The sequence below is a fragment of the Cyprinus carpio genome, chromosome B2 (genome assembly GCF_018340385.1).
Source record: "Cyprinus carpio isolate SPL01 chromosome B2, ASM1834038v1, whole genome shotgun sequence".
Lineage (NCBI taxonomy): Eukaryota > Metazoa > Chordata > Actinopteri > Cypriniformes > Cyprinidae > Cyprinus > Cyprinus carpio.
The window spans coordinates 23,180,925-23,204,613 of record NC_056598.1 but is presented as its reverse complement, the minus strand read 5'-3'; the positions used below and the strand labels follow the sequence as shown (position 1 = coordinate 23,204,613).

Sequence of the window (23,689 nt, the reverse complement as noted above, 5' to 3'; positions counted from 1 at the left end):
AAGAAGATCACATTCCAACAAGAACAAAATAGATTTAAAAACAGTCCAGGTGAACATAAATATCTCATCAAAACATTGACATGAATAAAGATGCCAAACTGTTCATAAAACAAATTTAATCAAATTCAGGAAAACCATTCAAGTCATATTCACATCACAGATGTCTAACGTTCACTATTTATTGGTTGTTGGTTTGATTTCCGCATGGCTAGATCACCATTACACAATATGATGATCAGGTAAGCATTAAGAAGGCAGATCTGCTGAAAGGTGTGGTTCGGTGGCGCATGTGAAAGGAAAGGAGATTAGACGGTGTGTGTACATACTGTAGCTGACTTTGTAAGAGAGAAAGCAAACCAGAAAAATAGTCAGAAAGTCATGGACACAAGGTGAGTACATTTATTCCATTTTTTATTTCTTTTAACACTTTGTATTACTCAAATTTCTAAATAACAATCCAGGAAGCAACTTTCAGTTTTATTTCCGCGTCAGAGTGAGTGGCCTACTTTCAACTGGTTAACTGTACATTACTGTATGGTAAAAAAAAAATATGAATACAATGAAATTAAGTTATTTTTCTATAAAATAGTGTAAAATTATTTAAAAATTAATTTATTATGAAAGAATACACATGATTTGATTGTATTTGTTAAAATGAATTATGTTATGTAAAATAACATTAGATAATTATAAACTGTACAACAGTTTAAATAAAGAACTGCTCTCTGAGATTTTTGACACTTTAATCCGACTGAATAAGCTCTTTTGCACTACAATCATTATATCTGCACTGTTTACTTCACTGGTTTGCACTCTGTCTGCCATGTGCCTTGTGCTACTTTACTTATCTTTCTTTTTTACATGACCTATTTGTATATTTGTATAGTTGTACTTTATATCTTATTATCTGTATTTAATGTTCTACTGTTAGTGTTATCTGTATGCACCGAGGGTCTGAGAGTAACGCAATTTCAATTCTCTGTATGTATGTACTGTACATGTGAAAGAATTGACAATAAAGCAGACTTGACTCGAATTGACTTGTATGTATTATGCGACAGTGTTGTAATTGCATTACAATGAGTCACTGAAGGCTGGATGCTTATTGTGTCTAATAAAATACAATTAAACTGCTAAATTCATAGGTACACATCACAAATTCAGGAATTCTAAATCTGTTCTTCATAAAAAACAACAAAAAAAACAAAAACCAAAAACACTATGGACTTTTCACATATAAAAAATTAAAAATTTTTACATCCAATAACAACAAAAAAATTCAAAAAAAAATACAATGGAAAAGCCGTTAATGTTTCTCCGACATCTCAAGGACAACGGACTCATCACAGATGACCTTTGTGTAAGCATTATCTTAAAATTTCTGACCAATAATACATCAATATTAAGGCAAAAAGATTTAACAATTTACATTTTTGCATTTATTTATTTATTTGAAGCAAAACCTTGAGAACACTGGAGAACGATGATAGTATAAATCTAGAAATTTATTACATTGAAGAATGTGGAGAGGAGAATGCTAGAAAGTTCTGGGAATGTGTGTCCCAGGGGCATATATTAGAGCGTTACCCTCAACTCTCTGAAATCACTGCAGCTCTGATGAACTGTAAGAAATCATATGTGTTGCTAACTATCAGTCTGTCTGTCTCACCATCTGAGAGTGGTTTTGTTGTAATATTACACTGAGGTCTTCAGCATTGCTGATTTATTCTAGTTTCTAATTCCTCAGCTCTTAAGAGTCAGCCAAATAAAGAAAAACGAGAAAGAGATGAGGATCAAGGCACAGGAAAAGAGAGAGAGGTTAAAAAGAGAAGGACAGAGAGCAACTCTGTGAGTGACCAAGCTGGACCATCATCACAAAGCATTAGCAGCCAGAGGACGACAGATAAACACGTGAAGAGAGGTTCTGAGTCAGATAATTGATTGACCAGCCTGTCTTTTTATCTGTCTGTCTGTCTGTCTAAAGAATTACATTAAGTTCTGAAACCATTCTGTTTTGTATTTCAAAAAATTCTCCAGATCTTCAGAGCTCTCCAGACTCCAGCACAGAATTGCCGTTTTCTCGTCCGTCCTTGCATAGTAAAGCAGGTTGCTATTAATTTTTGGACAAACTCCTTTTGGCGTAATAAAACATTTGCTGGACACTTTATGTGCATTCCCACCATTATATTTATAACAAAAATGAAACATGTAAAACAACTTGTTAATTTTAATTAAATGCGTTTTACCCTCTTCTCCCAGAGGATCTCTGGAACATGGATAAACACAAGAGATGGCTTCCTGTCACATGTGGGAAGAAAAAGGCCTTATTGGACAGAAAAGCATTTTATGACAGTAAGTTACCCTCAGTGTTTAAATATCTCAAAGCAGCATAACCTTCTGTCTCAAGGCACTGTAACATTATAACAATAAAGAGTCCTGCATTTATGCTCTTTTGTTTTAATCTCCACATAGGTGTTTCAAAATAGCATTTTTCATTTTCTATCTGCTATTTTTTTTAAGGAACAGTTCACACAAAAAAAAAAATATTAAAATGGGTGAAATAAAAATTTCACACAAAAAATAAAATATGAATAATTGACATAAAGTGGGTGAAAGGAACAGTTCACACAAAAAAGAAAATTTGCTGAAAATTTTTCCAACAACAATTACAACAACAAAAATAAAACCCAAAAATTAACAAAACAATTCCTTTAACAAAATCCAACATTAATAATAAACAATTGCAATATAACAGTTATTGAATATTCAAATACATGTTCTAACTATTCTATCTCAACATAACTTATAACAGTCAACATAACTTATAAAAATTAACAAATACTAAAATACATGTTCTAACTAATTGATCAAATATCTATCCATACTGTGGGTATAGAAAAGAATCACCTTATTGCTCTGTAAATGATCTACCCAATATAGATACACTCATTTTGCACAATGAATGTCTTAGTGTTAAAGCAGGTCATATTAAAATGCACCTTTATTCCCCTACTCAGGAAAGAGGGAATACACTGCATTAAATATGGCCAAAATGAAATGATCTCCCCTTATCCTCATTTGAGGTCAAATGGTGTTGGCACAGAAAGAATCATGCAAGCGTCCTGGAAACACAAGTATATATAGTCATGCCAAGGCATAACCGTCAAGCTAGTTTAGCTGCTAGGAACACTAGGTGGAGAACAGGAAGTGAGTTGATTAAACAATACAGTGCTAATGTAATGTTTGAAGAACGACAGACAAAAGACGATTGGTCTTACTTCAGTTCAACACAGAACATGTAACAGGAGCACCAGCAAATACATCTCAATTCTGTGCCTTGCACAATAAACAGTAGTGTCTTTTAGTCTTCAAAAAACAAAAAATCACAAAAAAAAAACATTATAATTCATAACAAATTAATTTTGTGCAATTCACCAAACTATATAGAAAATTCAACCATCGAAAATCACGAACCATACATCAAAAATTGACCCAACTTCATAAATAAAATTCAACCCATCACATAAATTATCATCCACAATTAGTTCCCCTTTTAATAAAAGTCAATGAATTAAACTTAATTTACACACACAATCTAAACATACTCAATCATACAAAACAACTAGTTTACTTAAAAATGAGTCAAATAATGTACCCCTTATTAATAAAAGATCAATTAATATAGTATTATAAATAGATAAAGCTTTCCTGTTTAATTACTATTTTGCTTTTACCTGAAGAGGGCAGCACGGTTTTATAAAAAGCTCACTGACAGAATATGAAGGTGAGTTATAAATACAGCATTATTATGTGCTCAGACTACTACACGCAGCATAACTGATAAGAGTGAGAAAGAGATTAAGATATCCACCCTGTTTTAGAGTAATTTTAGCCATTTGTAACTTGATTGTACGAGGCTTTCACTTTCAGTTATTCTACTGGTAAAAATAATAAATAAAATAAAACATCTTGTTTTGCTTCTTTATATAGCACACTGGATTTTGTTATCATATAATTTTGATTTACTATGACAATCATAAAAGCACTTGTTTGTAGTTTTACCGTTTATACCGTTTATAGTTTTACCGTTCACTGCACTTTGTTGTTCTTTATTTACCAACTAATCAGGAGGCATCATTCAAAGAAAGTACTTCCACGTTGTAAATAAGCTGAATATGACTGTTCTTGTCATAAAATCAAAAGGTGCTAAAAATAATAAAAATAGCTAAAAATATAAATGATATATAAATTTGAAAATGTTTATAATATTTTATAATTGAATCTTTTAAATATATATTAGCTAATATAAAAAGAATTAAAACAGTCAGAGAGTGGGTGTTAGAGGAGGGCCTATAGCCTCCAAATCACTTTAGGTAATGCTGTATGTATATAACTTTTTAAAAGTAAATAATTACCTCAAAATAATAGTGAACTGTGAAATGACATGACATCTTTGATCCATATTCAAATGTTGGTAAGGACTACTTTGGTTTAACATTTATAATTATTTTTTATTCATGATTGACAGGATTTGTCAAGCATAACTTCCACCATATCACATAAAAAAAAAATTAGAGTTTGTTCATATTTTGTAAATTTATTTATTTATTTATTTATAGATGGTAATGGTAATACTGGAAAATGATCAAGTTGTTAACATTAATTAATGCATTAGGCATCATGAACTCATGAACATTTTTTTTTTTTTTTTTTTTTTTTTACCACATTTCAGATTAAAAATTGGAAAGATTCTAAGGAATGTTAATGTTGTGTATACATGTTTGCCTGTGTGTGATACATGACAACAGTAAAAGGGTTAATAATGTATGAAATCATATGCAAAAATGTTAAAAGGTTATTACAAATATTTACATTATCTGGATGAGCCAAAGAATTATATCCTTTTGTGAATGTTTTCTGATATTATAGTTTTATTTTCACTCAGATGCAAAGACAACGGGCCAGGAAGCAGCTTTCAGTTTCGTTTCTGTGAGTGTGGGAGGAGAGATAATACACCACAGACTGCTCAACATGGCGGAGCCCATGCTGTTCAAATACTGCAGATAAGGGACAGCCTCCTTCATGAAATCACTCTTTCAGAGCATTCCAGAAACACATCAGATGAGTTCAAACTCCAGTAAAAAAAAAAAACGTCAAAGTAAAAAAAAAAAGTATAAATAATAAACAAATTTACAAAAATAAACACAAAACAGCAATAAATCTTTTACATTCTAAACCTAAGAAGAAGAAACAAGCCAATAAAAAAAATCTTCCCCATCACATAACTAAAAATTAAATAACTTTTTTCAAAACAGCAATAAATCTTTTACACTGTCTAATGTGTTATTGAGAAGTTTTTTCTTCTTCACCTAACTGATTTTAAATTGACTTGTTTCCGATTCATCCACAGAACCAAAAAAAAACCCTCAAAATAAATCTCAACTTCCTGTTACATGTGGCTCTAAAGAGGGTGTCCTGTATTTGAAGAAATATTGTGATAGTAGGTGCAGAAATATTTCTACATGTTTAAGAATTGAGTAATGTTTATGAAGAGCTAGACTGTAATTCTGGAGCATCCAGAACATCCATGTTCTCAAAAACATGTCATCCCAGTAGTGGCTGAATACATTTTTTTTTTTTTTCTGTCTTTAGAGCAGAAGTGCATTTTCAGTGAGGGCCAGTGGTTCACACCCCCTGAGTTTGAGAGGTTTGGGATGAAGGAGAGGCACAAAAAGTGGAAGACCAGCATCCTTTGCAAAGGGATTCCACTCCAGAAACTCATAGAGGTGCATAAGACTGGTTTCAATAACAGTTTTAACTAATGCACACTCAAGTGCAATTATAATTTTGAGTCTGATCTGTTAGGAAATCATTTGAGGAACTCAAATTAAATAAATAACAGTTACCTGAAATAAAAATGGACATAGTGCAGATAATATAAATACATTTATTTTTCTAACTTTGTTCTTTTTCTGTTTATAGGATGGATTTATCTTATATATAAGCTTTATCAAAAGCAAGGTTCATGATGCAAAGGTTTGGCTGCTCTTTGATCATTGTAGACAGGATTTGATGAGGAGATAACCTTTCTAGGCCAAGAGCTAAGAGTGATCAAGATGTTCATCAAAATTTCTCCTTTTGTGTTCTGCAGAAGAAAAAAATCCATGTGCGTTTAAAAAAACAGGGTGAGCAAATGGGGACTAACTTTCTTTCTTTTTTGGAGCAATATTCCTTTAAATAAGATCATTACAACAGTTATTCAGAATAAGAAAGACTTCATGTTCTGTTTAGTGAACATCTGTGTATTTGTTGTAGAATCACCCGATAAGATCGAAGACAATCAAGACGATGATGATGATGATGACGCTGTTGACATGAACAAGTTTGAAGGTCCAGTCCTACCTGTTACCTGTGGTTCTGATTCTGGCATTCTACACAAATATCGATTTTCCAAAGGTGTGTGAGTGGGAATGCTTTTATAACAGTTATAATAAATATCAATATGTTGTTAGTGTTTTACATACACAACTAAAACATTCTGAACACAAGCTATCTGTTTCTTGCAAGCCATGCTCATTGGAAATATGTGTCAAAACCCTTCTCTGGAGCAGGGTTTCATAACCCTGTTTAAAAAGTGGTTCTAACCCAGTGTAAAACATTTCTTTAGCCAGAGTTAAAAGCAGGGTTTAAAACTATGATAACCCAGGGTTAAGCGCAGTGTGAAAAGCCCTAAAGTGTAGATGTAAATAAGAGATTCACTACAGTGTAGTCAACTTCGATTGTGAGAATGTAGAACCAATTAGCTTGCAACGAAAAGACTGACAGCTTCATTGATGATACAAGGAATATAATCTATTTTCAATTTGAATAAAGGCTTTAATTTTCATGTTGCTAAGAGGACCTGTGGCCACATACACACTTCACATTTTCAGAAGTGACAGCTGCATTTAAAGACTGCTCATTACATTTACCCAAAACTAATTATATTTCACGTTTAACCATATACATAAATCACAGCCAGCGGCAAATTCCATAAGATCAGGTCAAGGTTAGGCTGATCTCGGAGGGTTCATGAGCGTTGAACGGCCGCCTACAAATGATGAAACGGTTGGAGTTCCCTTATCGAGTCGGTCTCTCGACATTACGTATGGGGAAATCCATTTCCTCGAAATTATGAAGTCTGATTGAATAACTCTTTTGCTTGCAAATAGCCAATTGCTCCCCCCGCCCTCACCTGATTGGCTGACAGCCCTCAATATAGGTGACGGCGGGTGCCAAAAAACCTCTGAATCTTTTTTCTTCACTTGAGTCTGGTTTCGCCGTGGATTCACGCATTCAGAGCGGAATATTGTGGAAAATTATCCCCTCTCGCGTTCCGGCGATTTTTTTCTCTTAAAATGTCACTTTGCCGCATGTGTGGTGGGCCCATTGATTTCCCGGATGCACACGAGCAGTGTGTGCTATGCCTGGGTCGGGCTCACGCAGAGGCGGCATTCGAAGGTTCGGGATGTCGTGCCTGTGAGGAGCTTCCCATCAAGATCCTTCGTTCAAGGCTGGCCGTTACCCGTAACGGTGGCCCTGTTTCTCCTGCCTCTCCCCCGTCTGCCGCCGTCGAGCTGCGAACCGAGAGACTGCAGAGAGCCCCGTCCACGGATTCTGTCGAGGTACTGGCGTCGGCCCAACGCCCACGCCATCCTCACGTGGAAGATCCCCTCTCATACTCTGAGGCCAGTTACCGCCCTCCACTAGAAGCGCGGGAAATGGTCTCGTTTGGATATGACGAGGACGACGCCATGTCTACAAATGCCTCCGACCCGGGAGCGTGGCCCGAGGCCCCGTCTGAAGCCGCCCCCGCCTCGCTGGATACGGAGCTTATGGCGATCCTCACGGAGGCGGTGGCAGACATGGAATTGGAGTGGACAGCCCCCAAGGAGCTGCCGTCTAAGAGATGGATGGACGGTTCCTTCCTCGGCGCGGGCCGTCAGGCTGATGCCCCGCAGAGACCCACGCCCTTTTTCTCTGAGGTCCACGAGGAACTCACTCGGTCATGGCGCTCCCCTTACTCAGCCCGAGCCCATGCACAGGGGACCCAGCTGCTGACGACGGTGGAAGGGGCGGAGAAATTAGGGTACGCGCGACCACCTCCCGTCGAGGATGCTATCGCGGCCCACCTGGCGTCTTCTCCTGGCTGGAAGACCGCCTCTTTGCCTTCTAAGCCATGTCGAGCTACTGCTCACATCGCCAAGAAGGCATACATTTCGGCCTGGACATGCAGCATCTGCCCTCCACACGATGGCAATCCTGCAGGTCTTCCAAACTCGGCTCCTGGGGTCCCTGGACGAGGGAAGCCCGGAACCAGAGTCGCCTCAGGAAGCTGCGCACGGCGGCGGATCTCGCTCTCGCGGCGTCGAGGAAGGTCGCACAGGGAATCGGCTGCAATATGAGCAGCCTTGTGGTCCCTCATCGCCATCTGTGGCTGACGCTGTCCGGCATGCGCGATGCCGAAAAGAGGCAGTTCCTGGATGCGCCGGTGAGCCCCACCGGTCTTTTTGGTGTTGCGGTGGAGTCTCTGTCGGAGAAATACGCCGAAACCGTCAAGCAGTCTAGGATGATGCCTCATCTCCTGCCGAAACGGTCTCAAGCCCCCCCCTGCAGCGAGGTCCAGGTCCTCTTCAGCGCAGCGTCCGGCGGGATATACCAGGCGCGCGTTCCCGAGGGCGGTAGAGCGTCGTGAGCCACCGTTCCGCCAGAGGCAGTCCAGGAAGCCCCGTTTTGGTGCAAAACCAGCCTCTAGCAGCCAAGGGCGCCCGGCGGACAAGAAGGAGCAGCGTTCCTGATGCTCGTGCCAGGGGGAAGAAAGCGTGGGACGTGTTCGCCAGACCCGCGGCGAAGAGGGCGTGTTCCCGCCCAGAGTTCATCAACGACGTAAATGTTGTGACAATGAAACCGCTGTGTTCTATTTCAATAAACATGCATTACATGCCTCAGCAAAAGAGCTTTCTTCCTCCCTCTACTATTACCCACGACATAAGCGAAGCCTCTCCCCCGAGAGACGCTTCGCAAAGCGGAAGCTCGGGGAAACCCGAGGAGGTGACTATGTATGTTCCCGTGCAAGAAGCCGCGGACGAGTCACCTGCCATTCATATAGCGGTCAATGCTTCCCCAGTGGCTGGCCCGCAGCCCCCGCCGCAGCATGCATTAATGCCCCCTGTATCGAGTCATCTGAGCGCGTGGTCGGCGCTCCCGGCGGCATCTTATTGGGTGATCAACACGATAAAACGCGGCTATACGCTCCAGTTCGCTCGCAGACCACCCCGCTTCGGCGGTGTGATTATGACAGAGGTATCAGAACAGAGGGCCCCGCTGCTACGGGCAGAAATCTCATCTCTCCTGGCCAAACAAACAGTAGAGATAGTGCCCGAGGAGCGGAGAAATTCCGGGTTCTACAGCCGTTATTTTCTAGTTCCGAAAAAGGACGGAGGTATGCGCCCCATCTTAGACCTGAGATTACTGAACAAAGTGCTCGTGAAATGCACGTTCAAGATGATAACTGTGAAGCAGATCCTCGCGCACGTTCAGCCCGACGATTACTTCATTGCAGTGGATCTGAAGGATGCGTACTTCCACATCCAGATAGCCCCACATCACAGGCGCTTCCTGCGTTTTGCATTCGAGGGTGTGGCATACCAGTTCAAAGTGTTGCCGTTTGGACTCGCTTTGGCCCCCCGCGTATTTACAATGTGCATGAATACAGCGCTCGCTCCCCTGAAGCTCAGTGGAATGCGCATACTGAACTATCTCGACGACTGGTTAGTCATCGCGCGGGGTTCGAGAAGCGCTCTCGAGGAACACAAACACAGACTCCTCACCCACCTGACAGGTTTGGGGCTGTCTGTGAACATTCAGAAGAGCACACTGCAGCCGCGCCAATCTATCACATTCCTGGGTATGATACTGGACTCGCGCACTATGATCGCGAAGCTGTCAGAGCCGAGAATCCAGTCGATTCACAGTACACTAGCCCTCTTCGTTCAAGGCAGAGCTATCCCCTTAAGAAAGTTTCAGAGGTTGCTCGGTCTGATGGCCGCTGCAGCCTCCGTCTGCAGACTGGGCTTGTTGCACATGAGACCGCTTCAACACTGGTTACAGGGCCGAGTGCAGCCGCGGGCGTGGAGAGCGAGAGGAATCTGTTTGGCAAAGAGGAGATCGACCTCTTTACGTCACAGGAGAACACCCACTGCCCTCTGTACTTCTCGCTGACAGCATCCCCCCTGGGGGGAGACGCGCTGTAGAGCCGCTGGCCCAAGGGACGGAAGCACCGTTTTCCCCCAGTCAAGTTAATGCCGCTGGTGCTGCAAAAGATCAGGGAGGAGAGATGTGCGTTGATTCTGGTAGCACCCAAATGGCCCAACCACCCGTGGTTCCCGGAACTGGTGAACATGTCGCGCATTCCCCCGTGGCGGATCCCGCCGAGAAGGGACCTCTTATCCCAGGCGAGTGGCACCATATGGCACCCCAACCCAGAGCTTTGGGACCTACATGTGTGGCAGATCAGCGTGGAGTATATCAGCGAGTGCTGCAGACAATAGCAGAGGCTAGAGCCCCTTCGACGAGGCGCTTATACACTCTGAAGTGGAAAGTATTTGCTAACTGGTGTGTGTTGACAAAAAAGGAGGACCCCAGGAGTTGCGATGTCTCCATTATTCTGACCTTCCTACAGGAACGTCTGGATGCTGGCAGTTCTCCATCTACAGTGAAAGTCTACGTGGCCGCTATCGCCGTTTTTCGTGACTTGTTAGACGGCCATTCAGTGTGGAGGCACCCCCTGATAACGAGCTTTCTCTGGGGAGCTAGGCGGCTTAATCCACCCCGCCTTCGTCAGATGCCGGTCTGGGACCTGTCGTTAGTGCTTAGTGCGCTGTCCGACCCACATTTGAACCAGCCGAGTCTAGCGACCTTAAAGTGCTCTCATTTAAGACGGCGCTACTGCTCGCGCTAGCTTGCGGGAAACGAGTGGGAGACTTGCATGCCCTGTCAGTGAACAGCGCGTGTATGCAGTTTGGACCGGACGATTGTATGGTCAGACTTTTACCCAAAAGTGGCTATTCGCCTAAAGTGCTCTCAACGCCGTTCAGAGCTCAGATAGTTACAATTCAAGCATTTTGCCCCAAGAAGGACAGTAATTCAGTGTCTCAGAAGTCTGCCCAATCGGGGTGCACGCCCACTCCACAAGGAGTTTGGCGTCGTCATGGGCTTGGGCGAAAGGCATGGCTTTTCAGGACATTTGTTTCGCAGCGGGCTGGTCGTCTCGCAACACGTTTGCGAGATTCTATAACTTGGACATTCCCTCGTTCGCATCACATGTGCTGTCAGTGCAGTAGGAGGGAGTTGAGCAGTCATTGGACTAGGCTATGGGCCCGCCCGGCCTGGCGCGTGCCCTAGCCATGGTTTCGACCAGGTCGTATAGACAGCGCAAGTTATTTTAGTTATAGCTGCGGTTGATGTATTCATTAGCTATCTAATGTGGCCCCCTTATTATGCCCGCATTATAAGCCGGCAGTGTATTCCCAAGCACCAACATATTGCTGCATTTTCCCCATATCACACCAGTGTTGCTTATCTGGGTGCACGGGATTACGATGGTGTAGGAGCCGATTTGGCTCGGTGCCAAGAGGTGTTTCAACCAGGTCCGGTACCCGACCTAGAGCTAGCGCGCTGTAAGAATTAGTGCTTATGCTCTACTGTGGCTCGATGCGAGCTGGGTCTGTGTACGTTTTGATAGTTTGTTTTTTCGTTTGAAACACAAAACAAAATAACGAGAAACCACCTGTTTGTCGTTTCAAACCAAAAACAAAGAAACGGTAAAAAAGAGCCGTTCTCCCGTTTTTGGTTCTGAATCCAAAAACGAAAAATGACAAAACCAAAATCAAATAACGGTCCGATTTTGGTTTTTTTGAAATTCCTTTTTCCATTTTTTCGTTTGAAGATCTACATTGAAATACAGACAGGTTGGCCACGTGACCCGGAAGTAATAGTAAATATGGCCTATCAAAATAAAAGCCAAGCTTTTAGAACGGTCATAATATGCAGTGCTAACGTTATACCAGAGTAACGTTAGAAGAAGAAAAATCAATTAATAAATAGCCTTATATAAACCTGGACCGGAATAAATATGTTAGCAACAGTAGTTTATTACAGCTATTTAATATCGTGCCTATCCAGACATCACCAGTCACGTTTAATGAGCGCATTGTTTGGCTCAACACAGTTGGTAATATAGGTTAACCTAAGAACTTATTGTGTGTGCAGAGTTGTTACTGTTAGCGCTATATTATATAATTAAATTTATATTTAATGTGGTTTCCACCGTAATGGACAGCGAACTGACAGCGATTCAACGTGAATTCCCACGTGACGTCATGAGTAGGACTAATAACGTTACTAATAATGAGGGAGATACATCTAGAGGAAAATTCTTTTGGAACTCTATTATTGATAATATTATTTGGAAGACTGCTTGGTTAATCCCCTTTAAATATTGTATCAATAACAAAACTAAAGAAATACATTTTAAAATGTTGCATACCATCTACCCTGTTAAATCAATAATTTCAAGATACTCTGATATTGATGATTTATGTACTTTTTGTAAAAAATGAGAAAGAGGTGTTAACACATTTGGTTTTTTTGATTGTAAAATTACCCAAAAGTTTTGGGAAGGAATTGGCAGATTTAATTTTTTCTCTTGTAAAGGATAAATACTGTTTTTCTTTAAAGGATATTATTGTGTACTATGAAAATAATGTTAACAAAGGTCTTGAATACATTGTTAATTTATTCATATTGCTGTCAAAATTTTATATACATAAACAAAAATGTTTTAAACTCATCCCCAATATTTAAAGTATTTTAGTTGAATTTGATTGTTTTATATCTTCATTGAAATTGATAAAAAACAAAAAGTCATTAACATGTTTAAAATATTATGAGATTATTTTTAGATCCCCTGTTACTAATTAATGTCACATTTTATATTACACTGACTGTCTTATGCTGTGCTCTGTATGTTATTTGTTCTGTGTTCAATAAAAAAAAAAAAATAATAATAATGAGGGAGATTGGGATTCCGCCATCAAAATATCAGTCCCTATCTCGTCTTTGCCATTCGATTGACACCCTCGTAAAACTTGTGTTGGTCCTCAAATATAATTTTATCCTAACGCATCATATCTATTTTCAAAAAGCCCAAGGACACGCTGTTACCTCGCTCACGTTATACAATGTTAATAGAAATGTATTGAACAGGCTGGTTAACTAATAGTGATAGTAGTTTGTTTATAATACAATCAAAAATGACATATGTGAAGGTTCTCAGTCCTTACGTTAATAATCCAACGAAGTTTAAAATCAATGGCAGTTCAAAACGATTACAGACACCAGTAGGTGTCGCACTGTGTCTGCTTTGTGCGAGCTACTGTCATGGAGATATTGATTTATGTTCTGTAATTAAAACACTTCCCATTATTTTCATTACAACTGTGCTTTCACAAATCACGTTTCTTAGCACAGCTGCTTAAGGCATTAGCGTACTCAACAAAAATGAGCTCTTTCTCCTCATGTTTGATTGTCTGATTTACATGTGCTATTATACTGCGTGAAGTTTTAGGAGTTGACTGTAACACTCACAAATTTAAAACATGTCTCACATATAGGCCTTCAGTCCAGTGGGGTGTGTGGTTCTAGTGTGTATAATAGACAACAAGCAGTATGTCATGCAAGTGAACATAATTTATTTTATTAAAATATTTATATTAATTTATTATTTGCATAAAATAACATAAAATGAATACAACAAAAGGACTTCTGCAAGTGAGAATAATAGAAAATAAAATTGAACAATTTATTAATTGCATAAAATAACACAACAGATGAACATAACCAAACTTAACCATTTAACTTAACTTAAAACCTAAACCTAAAATAAAAACTAACTAAAACAATCCCCTAACTAATAGTGTCCTTCAAAACATTCACAATCTCCCCCATCCCTGTAATTTCAAATTTTTTTTTCTTGGAACATCTCGTCCCTACATTTTGGGCAGTGCGGCGAGGTAGTTGCCCACTGCTCAACGCAGACCCGGCATCCAACGAGGCCCCGGCAGCACAGTGCCACAACTGGGTTTTCCATCACATCGGCAAGATTCAGAATATTTTTCAACAAATATTTCAACAGTTGTCTCAAGCAATTTTCATCTGTCTCATTTCACTTGTTAGTGTTACAGTGTGTTAATAGTTATATATTCCCATTGACTGCAATAATTAAATTTTAATAAAAATTGTAGTCATAGTAATGATATGTCTAAACATTCCCTTGTATCCCCTATATATCTCTGGTGTCATAAGCCTCTTGTTCTATATTGTATGACAGTAACATCCATATATTTTTTTTCTTCTGGTTACATCTTCACTGAAGCTACATCACACTTATATTAATACAAATATTAAAATCCAATATCCCATTGTTTTATAGCTGCAGGATTACATTAAACATAAAATGTTTTGGCACATTTACCTATAATTAAGCAGTACATATTTGTTTTCTTCTGAAACCCTGGGTTCTGTAGTAGAATCTAAAATAAATCTTTGAACAAAGTTTGGCAGTGCAGTGTCCGTTTATAATGTTGAACCCTTTAATGTGACAGGCGACTTTCAATAGGGTAATGCTATGACTTGATTTTACTGCAGAATATGACTTGTTTGTACATAATTTACAACTGACTAACCTCTGCATATAAGGCACTGAAACGTTGACCTGACTGTTGCCATCTGGTCACCAGTCAGCCACCGTGCTGACCCTATTTGCCCGAGCATATAGCCCCAGGTCCCGCAGTGCTCTTCGGCTGCCAGCACCACCTCCTCGACACATCAGACAGTTTGGTCATCAATGCCACTGTGGGGTACAAAAAAGTTAGTTTACACAATTCAAGCAAGTCATGCTGAACAGCCACGTTGATTATTTGCTGTTATCTATATTTTTGGTTTTCATGACCTAACCCAACTTAACATAAGGACTTTTTGGTTTCACACTCATCCCTTTTCTGCAGAAATGGTTATAAAACCAGCTCCTTAACCACAATCGCAAAAAACTTGTTTGGTAACACTTTACAATAAGGTTAATTTATTAAACATCAAACAATAAATAAAAAAAATTTAAATAACAAAGACCAATACATTTGTTGCAGTATTTATTAATATTTGTTAATGTTAGTTAATAGAAATAAAGCTGTTCATTTTTTGTTCATGTTAGTTCACAGTGCATTAACTAATGTTAGCAAGATTTTAATAAAGTATTAGTAAATGTTGAAATTAGCATTAACAAAGATGAATAAATGCTGTATAAGTGCAGTTCATTATTAATTAATGTTAACTAATGTTAACTAATGAACCTTATTGTAAAGTGTTACCACTTGTTTTAAATGTGACCCAAAACCTGCTCAAGCTCATCCTCCATAAAAAAAATAAAAAATAAAAAATCCTAGAACGCAACAAACTTACTAAATAAGGTTATTAAAATTAAACCTACCAGAATTTAAAAAAAAAACCAGACGAGCCCCCAATTTGTTACAACCCTGGCTCTCAGGCTGCAACAAAGGAGGAGGATGCAACTCAGGTTTTCAGAGATTATTTAAAACAACACAAAACAAAAGAATTGTGTGGCAGGCGCAAGCACCGACACTGGTGTCTGGGCGGGCAGGCCTAAATAGGTTGGGCTACTAGCCAGGTGCTCCCAATCTCCTTAATTGCCTGCAGTGAGAAACACACAGACAGCACACAGTACAGAGGCACAACACAAAGAGCTCTTGGGGCCGTCACACCTTTTAACCAGTTTATTTGTATTCAGCATACTTTAAAATAACTTAATTTGATAATGCCTAATCAACTTAAAGTCATCTCCATTGCTGGATGGTTTTTGACAGAATGTATTGGTCTTTGTGAATTTGCTTATATGTTGAAAAGGGTTTATTGACTTGAAATTAAAAATTTAAATGTACATGTGGAGACTCTGGAGTATTTACTCTGCAGTGCCTTTTGTGTTGAAAGAAGTTAGTCTTGAATTCTGTAATAGATGAAGGCTTCTATAAACAGTATGCTTGTTACCTTGTCCTTCTTCTCTTCCGTCTCATCAAATCCTGGTAGGCACTGTCACAGAGGGCAACAATCTTCCGAGCATTCTGCTTCCAGAACAAGAGTCTTAAAGAGAAGATGACATATTTATTCCGGTCCAGGTTTATATAAGGCTATTTATTAATTGATTTTTCTTCTTCTAACGTTACTCTGGTATAACGTTAGCGCTGCACCGTTCTAAAAAACTTGGCTTTTATTTTGATAGACCATATTTACTATTACTTCCGGGTCACGTGGCCAACCTGTCTGTATTTCAATGTAGATCTTCAAACGAAAAAATGGAAAAAGGAATTTCAAAAAACCAAAATCGGACCGTTATTTGATTTTGGTTTTGTCATTTTTCGTTTTTGGATTCAGAACCAAAAACGGGAGAACGGCTCTTTTTTTTTTTTACCGTTTCTTTGTTTTTGGTTTGAAACGACAAACGAAAAACAGGTGGTTTCTCGTTATTTTGTTTTGTGTTTCAAACGAAAAAACAAACTATCAAAACGTACACGGACCACCCAGAAAGAACTGTGTGTGTGTGTGTGTGTGTATATATATATATATATATATATATATATATATATATCTATGTATAACGAATACGAATTGAATGATTTAATATATTACATCATATAAACTGCACTAATAATAACATATGTGGCATATGAACCAAAAATCTAAACAATATAAACTAACCTGTATTGTAACTATATAAACGAATATAATTTTCGAACAATCTGGTCTCAAATGGGGTGGTTCGACTATGGTGATGTTCGATACGTTGCTTTGAATCCGATCTTTATATTGAATTATTTGAATAGGTTTACAAATTTGAGGATTTGACTGACGAGAAAAAATAATGATCTTGGGGGGAAAATACTTAACCGTGTAGCAGACATGTTATAAATAAATAAATGCTGGAAAACTTGTTTTAAACTTGTATGTTTTATCAACACATGATTGAGGTTTAATAAATTTGAATAAAACCTTTTAAGTCACTAGGTTAAACTTAATTTCAGCATTATTCGCATCTATGTAATTAACAGAACTAATAAATCGTAGAAACGGTGTGCCTAAAATACTCGCCCTGCTGTCGTCTATAGTTTAAAAAAAAAAAAAAAATCATTCAAAAAGATCCGTTTAGCGGAACTCCAGCCCTGTAACAGGTTAACATAGGCCATTAAGCCAATCCAACCAAGAGGAATCAGCCCTCTTTGGGTCAGGGATGGATTCTTTCATATGGTCCATAATGTTCGTAATGTTGTCTGAATTATCTGGAATATAGAAACAACAAGATACTCCTAACATTTTACAAACTCCTTCCTGTTGCGAGGTCAAAAGGTCGAGGACAAGTCTATTTTGAACAACTGCTTCTCTCATCTTCTTCAATTCTTCTTCAATTCTTTAGTCCAGATTAAAATGCAGAAATATATACATGTAAATATACATGTAAATGAAAATATTTAAATTAAATACTGTTTATATATTAAATTCTAAAATTAAAAACTTTTTGTGACTTTCTCCTCGTAAAACAACTAGCAATGCTGCTTGTGTAGAGGGGGGTAACTATGGTAACCGCTGTAATTTCTGCTGTTCCATAATCGTCACCCCCCGTCAGAGAATGAACATGTGTTTTTTATTCAGCCCATCTGCTGATTTTGTTCAGATGTGAAAATCAGACTGAATTTTCATGCAGCAAACACACAGTATTGTCAGATTTAACTGGACGCTAATATGAATATTTCAGTAAATATATAAATAAGCTGATATAAGGTCAAAAAAACTTTAAACAATTCCAACAATGAGGTATCTAAAATTATTAAGGTATTTTGAAGTGCTGATGATAACACCGTGCACGACACTGACACTGTTGTACACTGGCAACACAGCGTCTTCAAGCACTCGTGAAATGGCAAATTAAATTGACAAAACATAATGCGCAAACCGCCATTTCAACATAATCTTTTTTAAAATCTAAATTAAAAAGAAACAGACAGGTCATGCTAAATTACAATTTCTTTTTTTTTCTTTTTTTTTTTAAATTATGACTTTATATTGTGGTTAGATTTCTATATCAAAACAGCAAAATGCATTTGATTATTCCTGTGATAATGATAAAATATCCTGTCATGTCGTCTCCTCTGACCAGATGGCACCGAAACAATGATGATGAGTGTTACATTTGTGACTCTGAGGAGGCAGATCTTGTGGTGTTGTGACGAGTGTCCACGAGCTTTTTCATTCACAATGTCACCTGCCTGCTGTTACATGGAGACTCACCTGGGTGAAGAGACAAACAGATAGAAAAATCCCTCAGCAAGTGTGTGTGTCATACATTCATTCTGTATTGGTGTGTGTTTGCTTGTAGGGAATGGATTTGTACCTTTTGCGTGTTAAGAACCAGTCAACAATGGCGTGTCTCCAGTAACATGTCTGAACAAGAAGCTCTCGATGCCCCAGTGTCTCAGTACAGATTGGTAAACACACACACACACACACACACACACACACACACACAAACTCAGCACCTTAATATAGAAGATAACCACAAACATTTGAGGTGCTCACATTTAGTAACTTTGATGCCTAAAAAGTGCTGCCTACATAGGCTGCTCAGCAGGTTTAGAAACAGAACAATATATTATGGGCCTAATTGTGGATAAGTGTGTTGTTTTGTCATCTTTAGCACTGCCACTACACCTCCTGTTGTATGTGTGTACAGAGAGGACATCCAGAAGGGGTTTGTTGAGGATCCACCGGCAAACGGTGAGATTGTCTCTTTATTTCATCTCTCTGTCTGTTTACATTGCTACTCTTTTAATGCCTTGTTTAATTAAACATAGTTTACAATTAAATAAAAGTGATGAAAGATATGAAATGAAATTTTAAATAAATAAAACAAAAATAAAATGGATTTCCAGGTGCCCAGAGACTCTGAGTTCATATCTCAGCCGATGTGGCTGGACAGAATAAAGGCAGAAGTTGGAAAAGTGGAGAGTATCAGACGGTACAAGCATTCGTCTCAGACTTTCAGCTCATTTTCAGCAACTGCAGAACGTTCAATAGGGTAAGATTCACGGAAACACGTTACATAATAAAAACATCACCTAAAAACAGATTAAGACCTTGTTTAGTTGTTTTCCAAATTTCTGTATACGTGGATGCATATCTTGGACATAATTGATGATTATTATTGAGATTATTTACTTTTGGACATGTGATTATTTTTGACAGATTTTTTTGTATTTTGTTCTCTTGCTCTCTAAAAGGACCCAATGTTTGGGCCGAATGGGGTGCCAGGCTGAAGAAAATGTTTTCGAGAAGAGTTCAAGAAAATCTTCAGTATCCAATAACAACTCTCTTTTACAAGTTTTTTAAAGATACAATTGAGATCTGGATATCTTTGAATATTCATTAGAGTTCATTATAATAATGTATAATAAGATTTTTGATTTTGCAGTCAGTGGTTTGGAGAATGGATTGGTTACTGATGGCAATTTGATTATATCAGTACAGAAGATCTGCTACTATCAGTTTTTTTTCCTACTCCATACAGATCTTAATCACTGTCAGTGTTCAAGTACCTTAAAAGTGAAGGGTGCCATTTCTGTAATTGCACGAATAATGATTGTTTTAAATAGGTTCCTAAACAAACCGACCACCCTTTCTGACCTGCCCCGTCTTTTATTGTTCAAAAAAACAGGCAGCCCCACAGCCAAACACACAGCATTAGAAACACTACAGAGCCAGATATGTGCACTCTTTTGGAAATTAATCTAAAAATGCATTTTAACCTGTTATAAAATTAAAGAATTTTAACGATAAAAATTGCACAATCCACTTTTAAGACCTAAATCAAAATATATTGCAGAATTTTGTTATTTGAATCTTTGGCGTTCATTATTCTGTTTTTTTTTAACACATTAAAACATATACATTTATACATAAATAATTGATACCTTTATGTAAAACTTCTTTTTTTATGTTTATTATTAGCAGTAGTAGTAGTTTTTGTTTTCTATATTGTTTTGTGTAGTTTCTTTTTGTTCTGTAACCTTTTTTGTATTTTGTTATGTAAATGTTGTGAAGTATAATAGTCCTTTGAGTGACTCAGGTATGTTCAAAAACGCACTTATATGACAGGTGACGCCAGTGGAGGAGCTAGAGTTTTAAACATGGGGTGGCCAGGGGGTGGCCAAGGCTAAATCAGGGGGTCCATAGACCATGACAGAAAATCAGTGTATAACTCTAACCTGGCATCAAAAACGCATGGATAAATCCTACGATTGCTGATTACTTCACATTACCCCACCTTAGCTATACACTCCTACCATAACTTCAAATGTTGTAACTTATTTCTCTTACTTCTATCATCTCATTAACCAGTGGTTTGGATCTTTTTATTTTTTATTGCAGTCACATGATCCTTCAGAAATCATTCTAATAATCTGATTTGCTGCTCAAAAAACATTTATTATGTTGAAAACAGCTGAGTAGATTTTTTTCAGGTTTCTTTAAGTTTAGAAGAATAGCATTTATCTGAAATAGAAATCTTTTGTAACATTATAAATGTCTTAATCATCCCTTTTGATCAATTTAAAGCATCCTTGCTAAATAAAAGTATTCATTTTTATCATTTCTTTCACAAAAATAAATAATCTGACTCTTTTGAATGGTATAGTGTATAACCTAAGGTTAAGGTTAAAAGTAACAACTGATTTGTATGCAAGTTCATTTTAGACCATTTTTTATAATAACATTATATCTATACATTTTTATTTTGTATGTTTGCAAAATTCTCTTCTCTAGTGTAAATTTTTCTCTCGTTTATGTACACTGAATGGCTTTTGGTTTTGTGACCGTGTTTTCAAGCTGCTGTCTTTCCGCAGTTGAAACACCTCATTGAGTGTGATTTCAAAGTTGTAGTCTATCTTTCAACATGGAATCTGATGTGCACTCATGTTTATTTCATGGTAAATTATAGAATGCACTCCTGCCTGCTTTGAACTGAGGCATAGCGGGAGGCGCGCATGTGAACCGGCACGCCAATAAAGAGCTCCCAAAACTGTATTTGTCGTTTAAAAATTCTTAATAAAGCTTAAAGAATTTGAATGCTGATACTTGTTTCCTGTATCAAAAGTGACTGCGCTGTCTGTCTGTCAGCTCGTTGTCTGTCTGTGTCCCTCTCTGACTCTGCGATGTTTTTTCAATCTGGAAGAAAATTAACGTGCGGCTGGGAAATGGAACGAGATAAGTGTGATGCGGAACCCAGACGCGTCGCATCTTTTGAGTTTCGAGGCTAAATAAACGTTTTTCTTAATCCGTAACGATTATCAAAGAAAATGAAGAGTAGCATCTTAAAGGGATACTCTAACAACCCGTAATGTGCTAAAGTGACTAGAATATTTTTGTAAAAGCGAAGAAAACAAATTCTATGTATTTAGCTTTGATTTGAAAGAAAACAGCCCATCCTTGTGGCTTGAGGATGATACAAACACATCACGCAGCTGCGGTGATATGGAGAGACACAGAGGAGACTGTTAACAAAAGGAATTGCTGAATAAATTTGTTATTTTGTTTTGTTTTTAAACACAAAAAATCATTCTCTGGACACCCCTCTGGTTCCGCCACTGGGTGAACCGTAATCCGCATTGAGTAAATTTAGCAAATTGTTTGAATTACACCTGGGTTTCCTTTAAGGGATAGTTCACCCAAAAATTACTACTAATAGTATGAAAACAAATACTATGGACGTCAATACTGGCAGCTGTTTGTTTATTAACATTATTAAAAAATATCATCGGTTTTTCAACAGAGGATTGGGACAGCTAGAGGGTGAACTTATGAAGAAAAGATCGCTTTACAGGAATACAGTAGATAGGTGGAATCTAAATTTTAATTTTACAAAAAAGTATCCAATTCTGACCTTAAATGTCTGATTCGAGGATTGGAATCGACGTTCGATACTTAACCTACTTGCAGTCGAATAGAACAAGCGTCTGAAGTGATAAGAGAGATACATACAAAATGTGCAGAGTGGGAGTGCGTGAGGACTGGAACTGAGAACCACTGGTTTACATCACTCCATTAGATGCTTGGCATTGTACTTGGTGATGTGAGGCTTGCATGGAGCTGCCTCACCTATGAAATCCATTCCGTAAACTCCATACGCGGTTTTTGTCTGATATTAATGCCAGTGGAAGTTTGGAACTCTTCAAGCTATGGAAACAGCAGAACATTGGGGACTTTTATGCACCATGAGCCTCAGCACTCAGTAAAGCCTGCTGTCTGACTTTACATGGACATCATGGCTGAGTTGCCTTGTTCCTAAATGCTTCCAATTTCCAATATTACAAACCCGATTCAAAAAGTTGGGACACTGTACAGAGTGTGAATAAAACAGAATGCAATGATGTGGAAGTTTCAAATTCAATATCTTATTCAGAATACAACACAGATGACATTTAAACTATGAGGAAAATGTATTATTTTTAAGGGAAAATAAAGTTGATTTGAAATTTGCCTGGCATCAAATCACATCTCAAAAAAGTTGGGGACACTAAGGCCCATGTTTACCACTGTTGTAGCATCCTCTTCTTTTCGATAACAGTCTGCATAACGTCTGGGTGAATGAGGATCGACACAGGTGCTCAAGTTTTAGAAATAGGAATGTTGTCACATTATTGTATTTAATCAAGGCTTCTAGGTGATCTCCAACTGTCTTAGGTCTTTTGTTGTCGCATCTGCCTCTTTGACTCGGTACCAAATGTTTTCTATGGAGTGCTTGAAAGATATTGGACTGTACAGGCTGGCCCATTTTCAGTATCCCGGATCCTTCTTCACTGCCCAGCCATGATGTTTGTGTAATCGATGCAGTATGTGGTCATTGTCATGTTGGGGTGTCATGTTGGAAAATGCAAGGTCCTCCTAGAAGGGGAGGCTGACATCTGGATGGGGAGCATATGCTTGTTCTAGAACTTGGATATACCTTTCAGCATTGATGGTGCCTTTCAGATGTGTAAGCTGCCCGTACCCTGCGCACTCAGCCACAGCCCCATACCATCAGGATGCAGGCTTCTGGGCAGGTGCTGATAACAACTTGGGTTGTCTTGTCCTCTTTAGTCCGGATGACATGGGCGTCCCAGTTTTTCCAAGAACTTCAGGTACAGTTAAGATCTGACCACAGAACAGTTTTTTCCACTTTGCCGCAGTCCATTTAAATGAGTCTTGGCCCCAGAGAAAGCATACTGCTGGCCCCTATGGATCATGTTTAGATATGGCTTCTTTTTGACCTAGAGATTTAGCCCGGCAACAGCCCGAATGTACGATTAGTTGTGTTCACAACAATGTTTTCTGGAAGTATTCCTGAGCCCATGTTGTGTTTTTCATTACAGTAGCATTCCTGTATGTGATGCAGTGCCGTCTAAGGGGCCGAAGATCACAGGCATCAGTATGATTTTCTGGCCTGACCCTTATACACAGGGTGTTCCCGATTCTCTGAATCTTTGGATATTATGCA

At 38.5% G+C, this 23,689-nt stretch overlaps 1 protein-coding gene and 1 long non-coding RNA gene across 2 annotated transcripts; both read left to right on the top strand.

Annotated features, from left to right (window-relative positions):
• The first annotated feature begins 378 nt into the window (after nt 1-378).
• On the top strand, nt 379-2,408 carry si:dkey-68o6.8. The gene is made up of 5 exons (XM_042719170.1): nt 379-389; nt 1,458-1,624; nt 1,748-1,921; nt 2,038-2,106; nt 2,260-2,408. Exons 1-5 carry the CDS (start codon nt 379-381, stop codon nt 2,391-2,393), a joined length of 555 nt encoding a protein of 184 aa, XP_042575104.1. The 3' UTR covers nt 2,394-2,408.
• Nucleotides 2,409-18,385: 15,977 nt separating this feature from the next.
• On the top strand, nt 18,386-18,898 carry LOC109112628. The gene is made up of 3 exons (XR_006154046.1): nt 18,386-18,454; nt 18,539-18,647; nt 18,857-18,898. It is a non-coding gene; the product is annotated as an uncharacterized LOC109112628 (long non-coding RNA).
• Nucleotides 18,899-23,689: the final 4,791 nt, after the last annotated feature.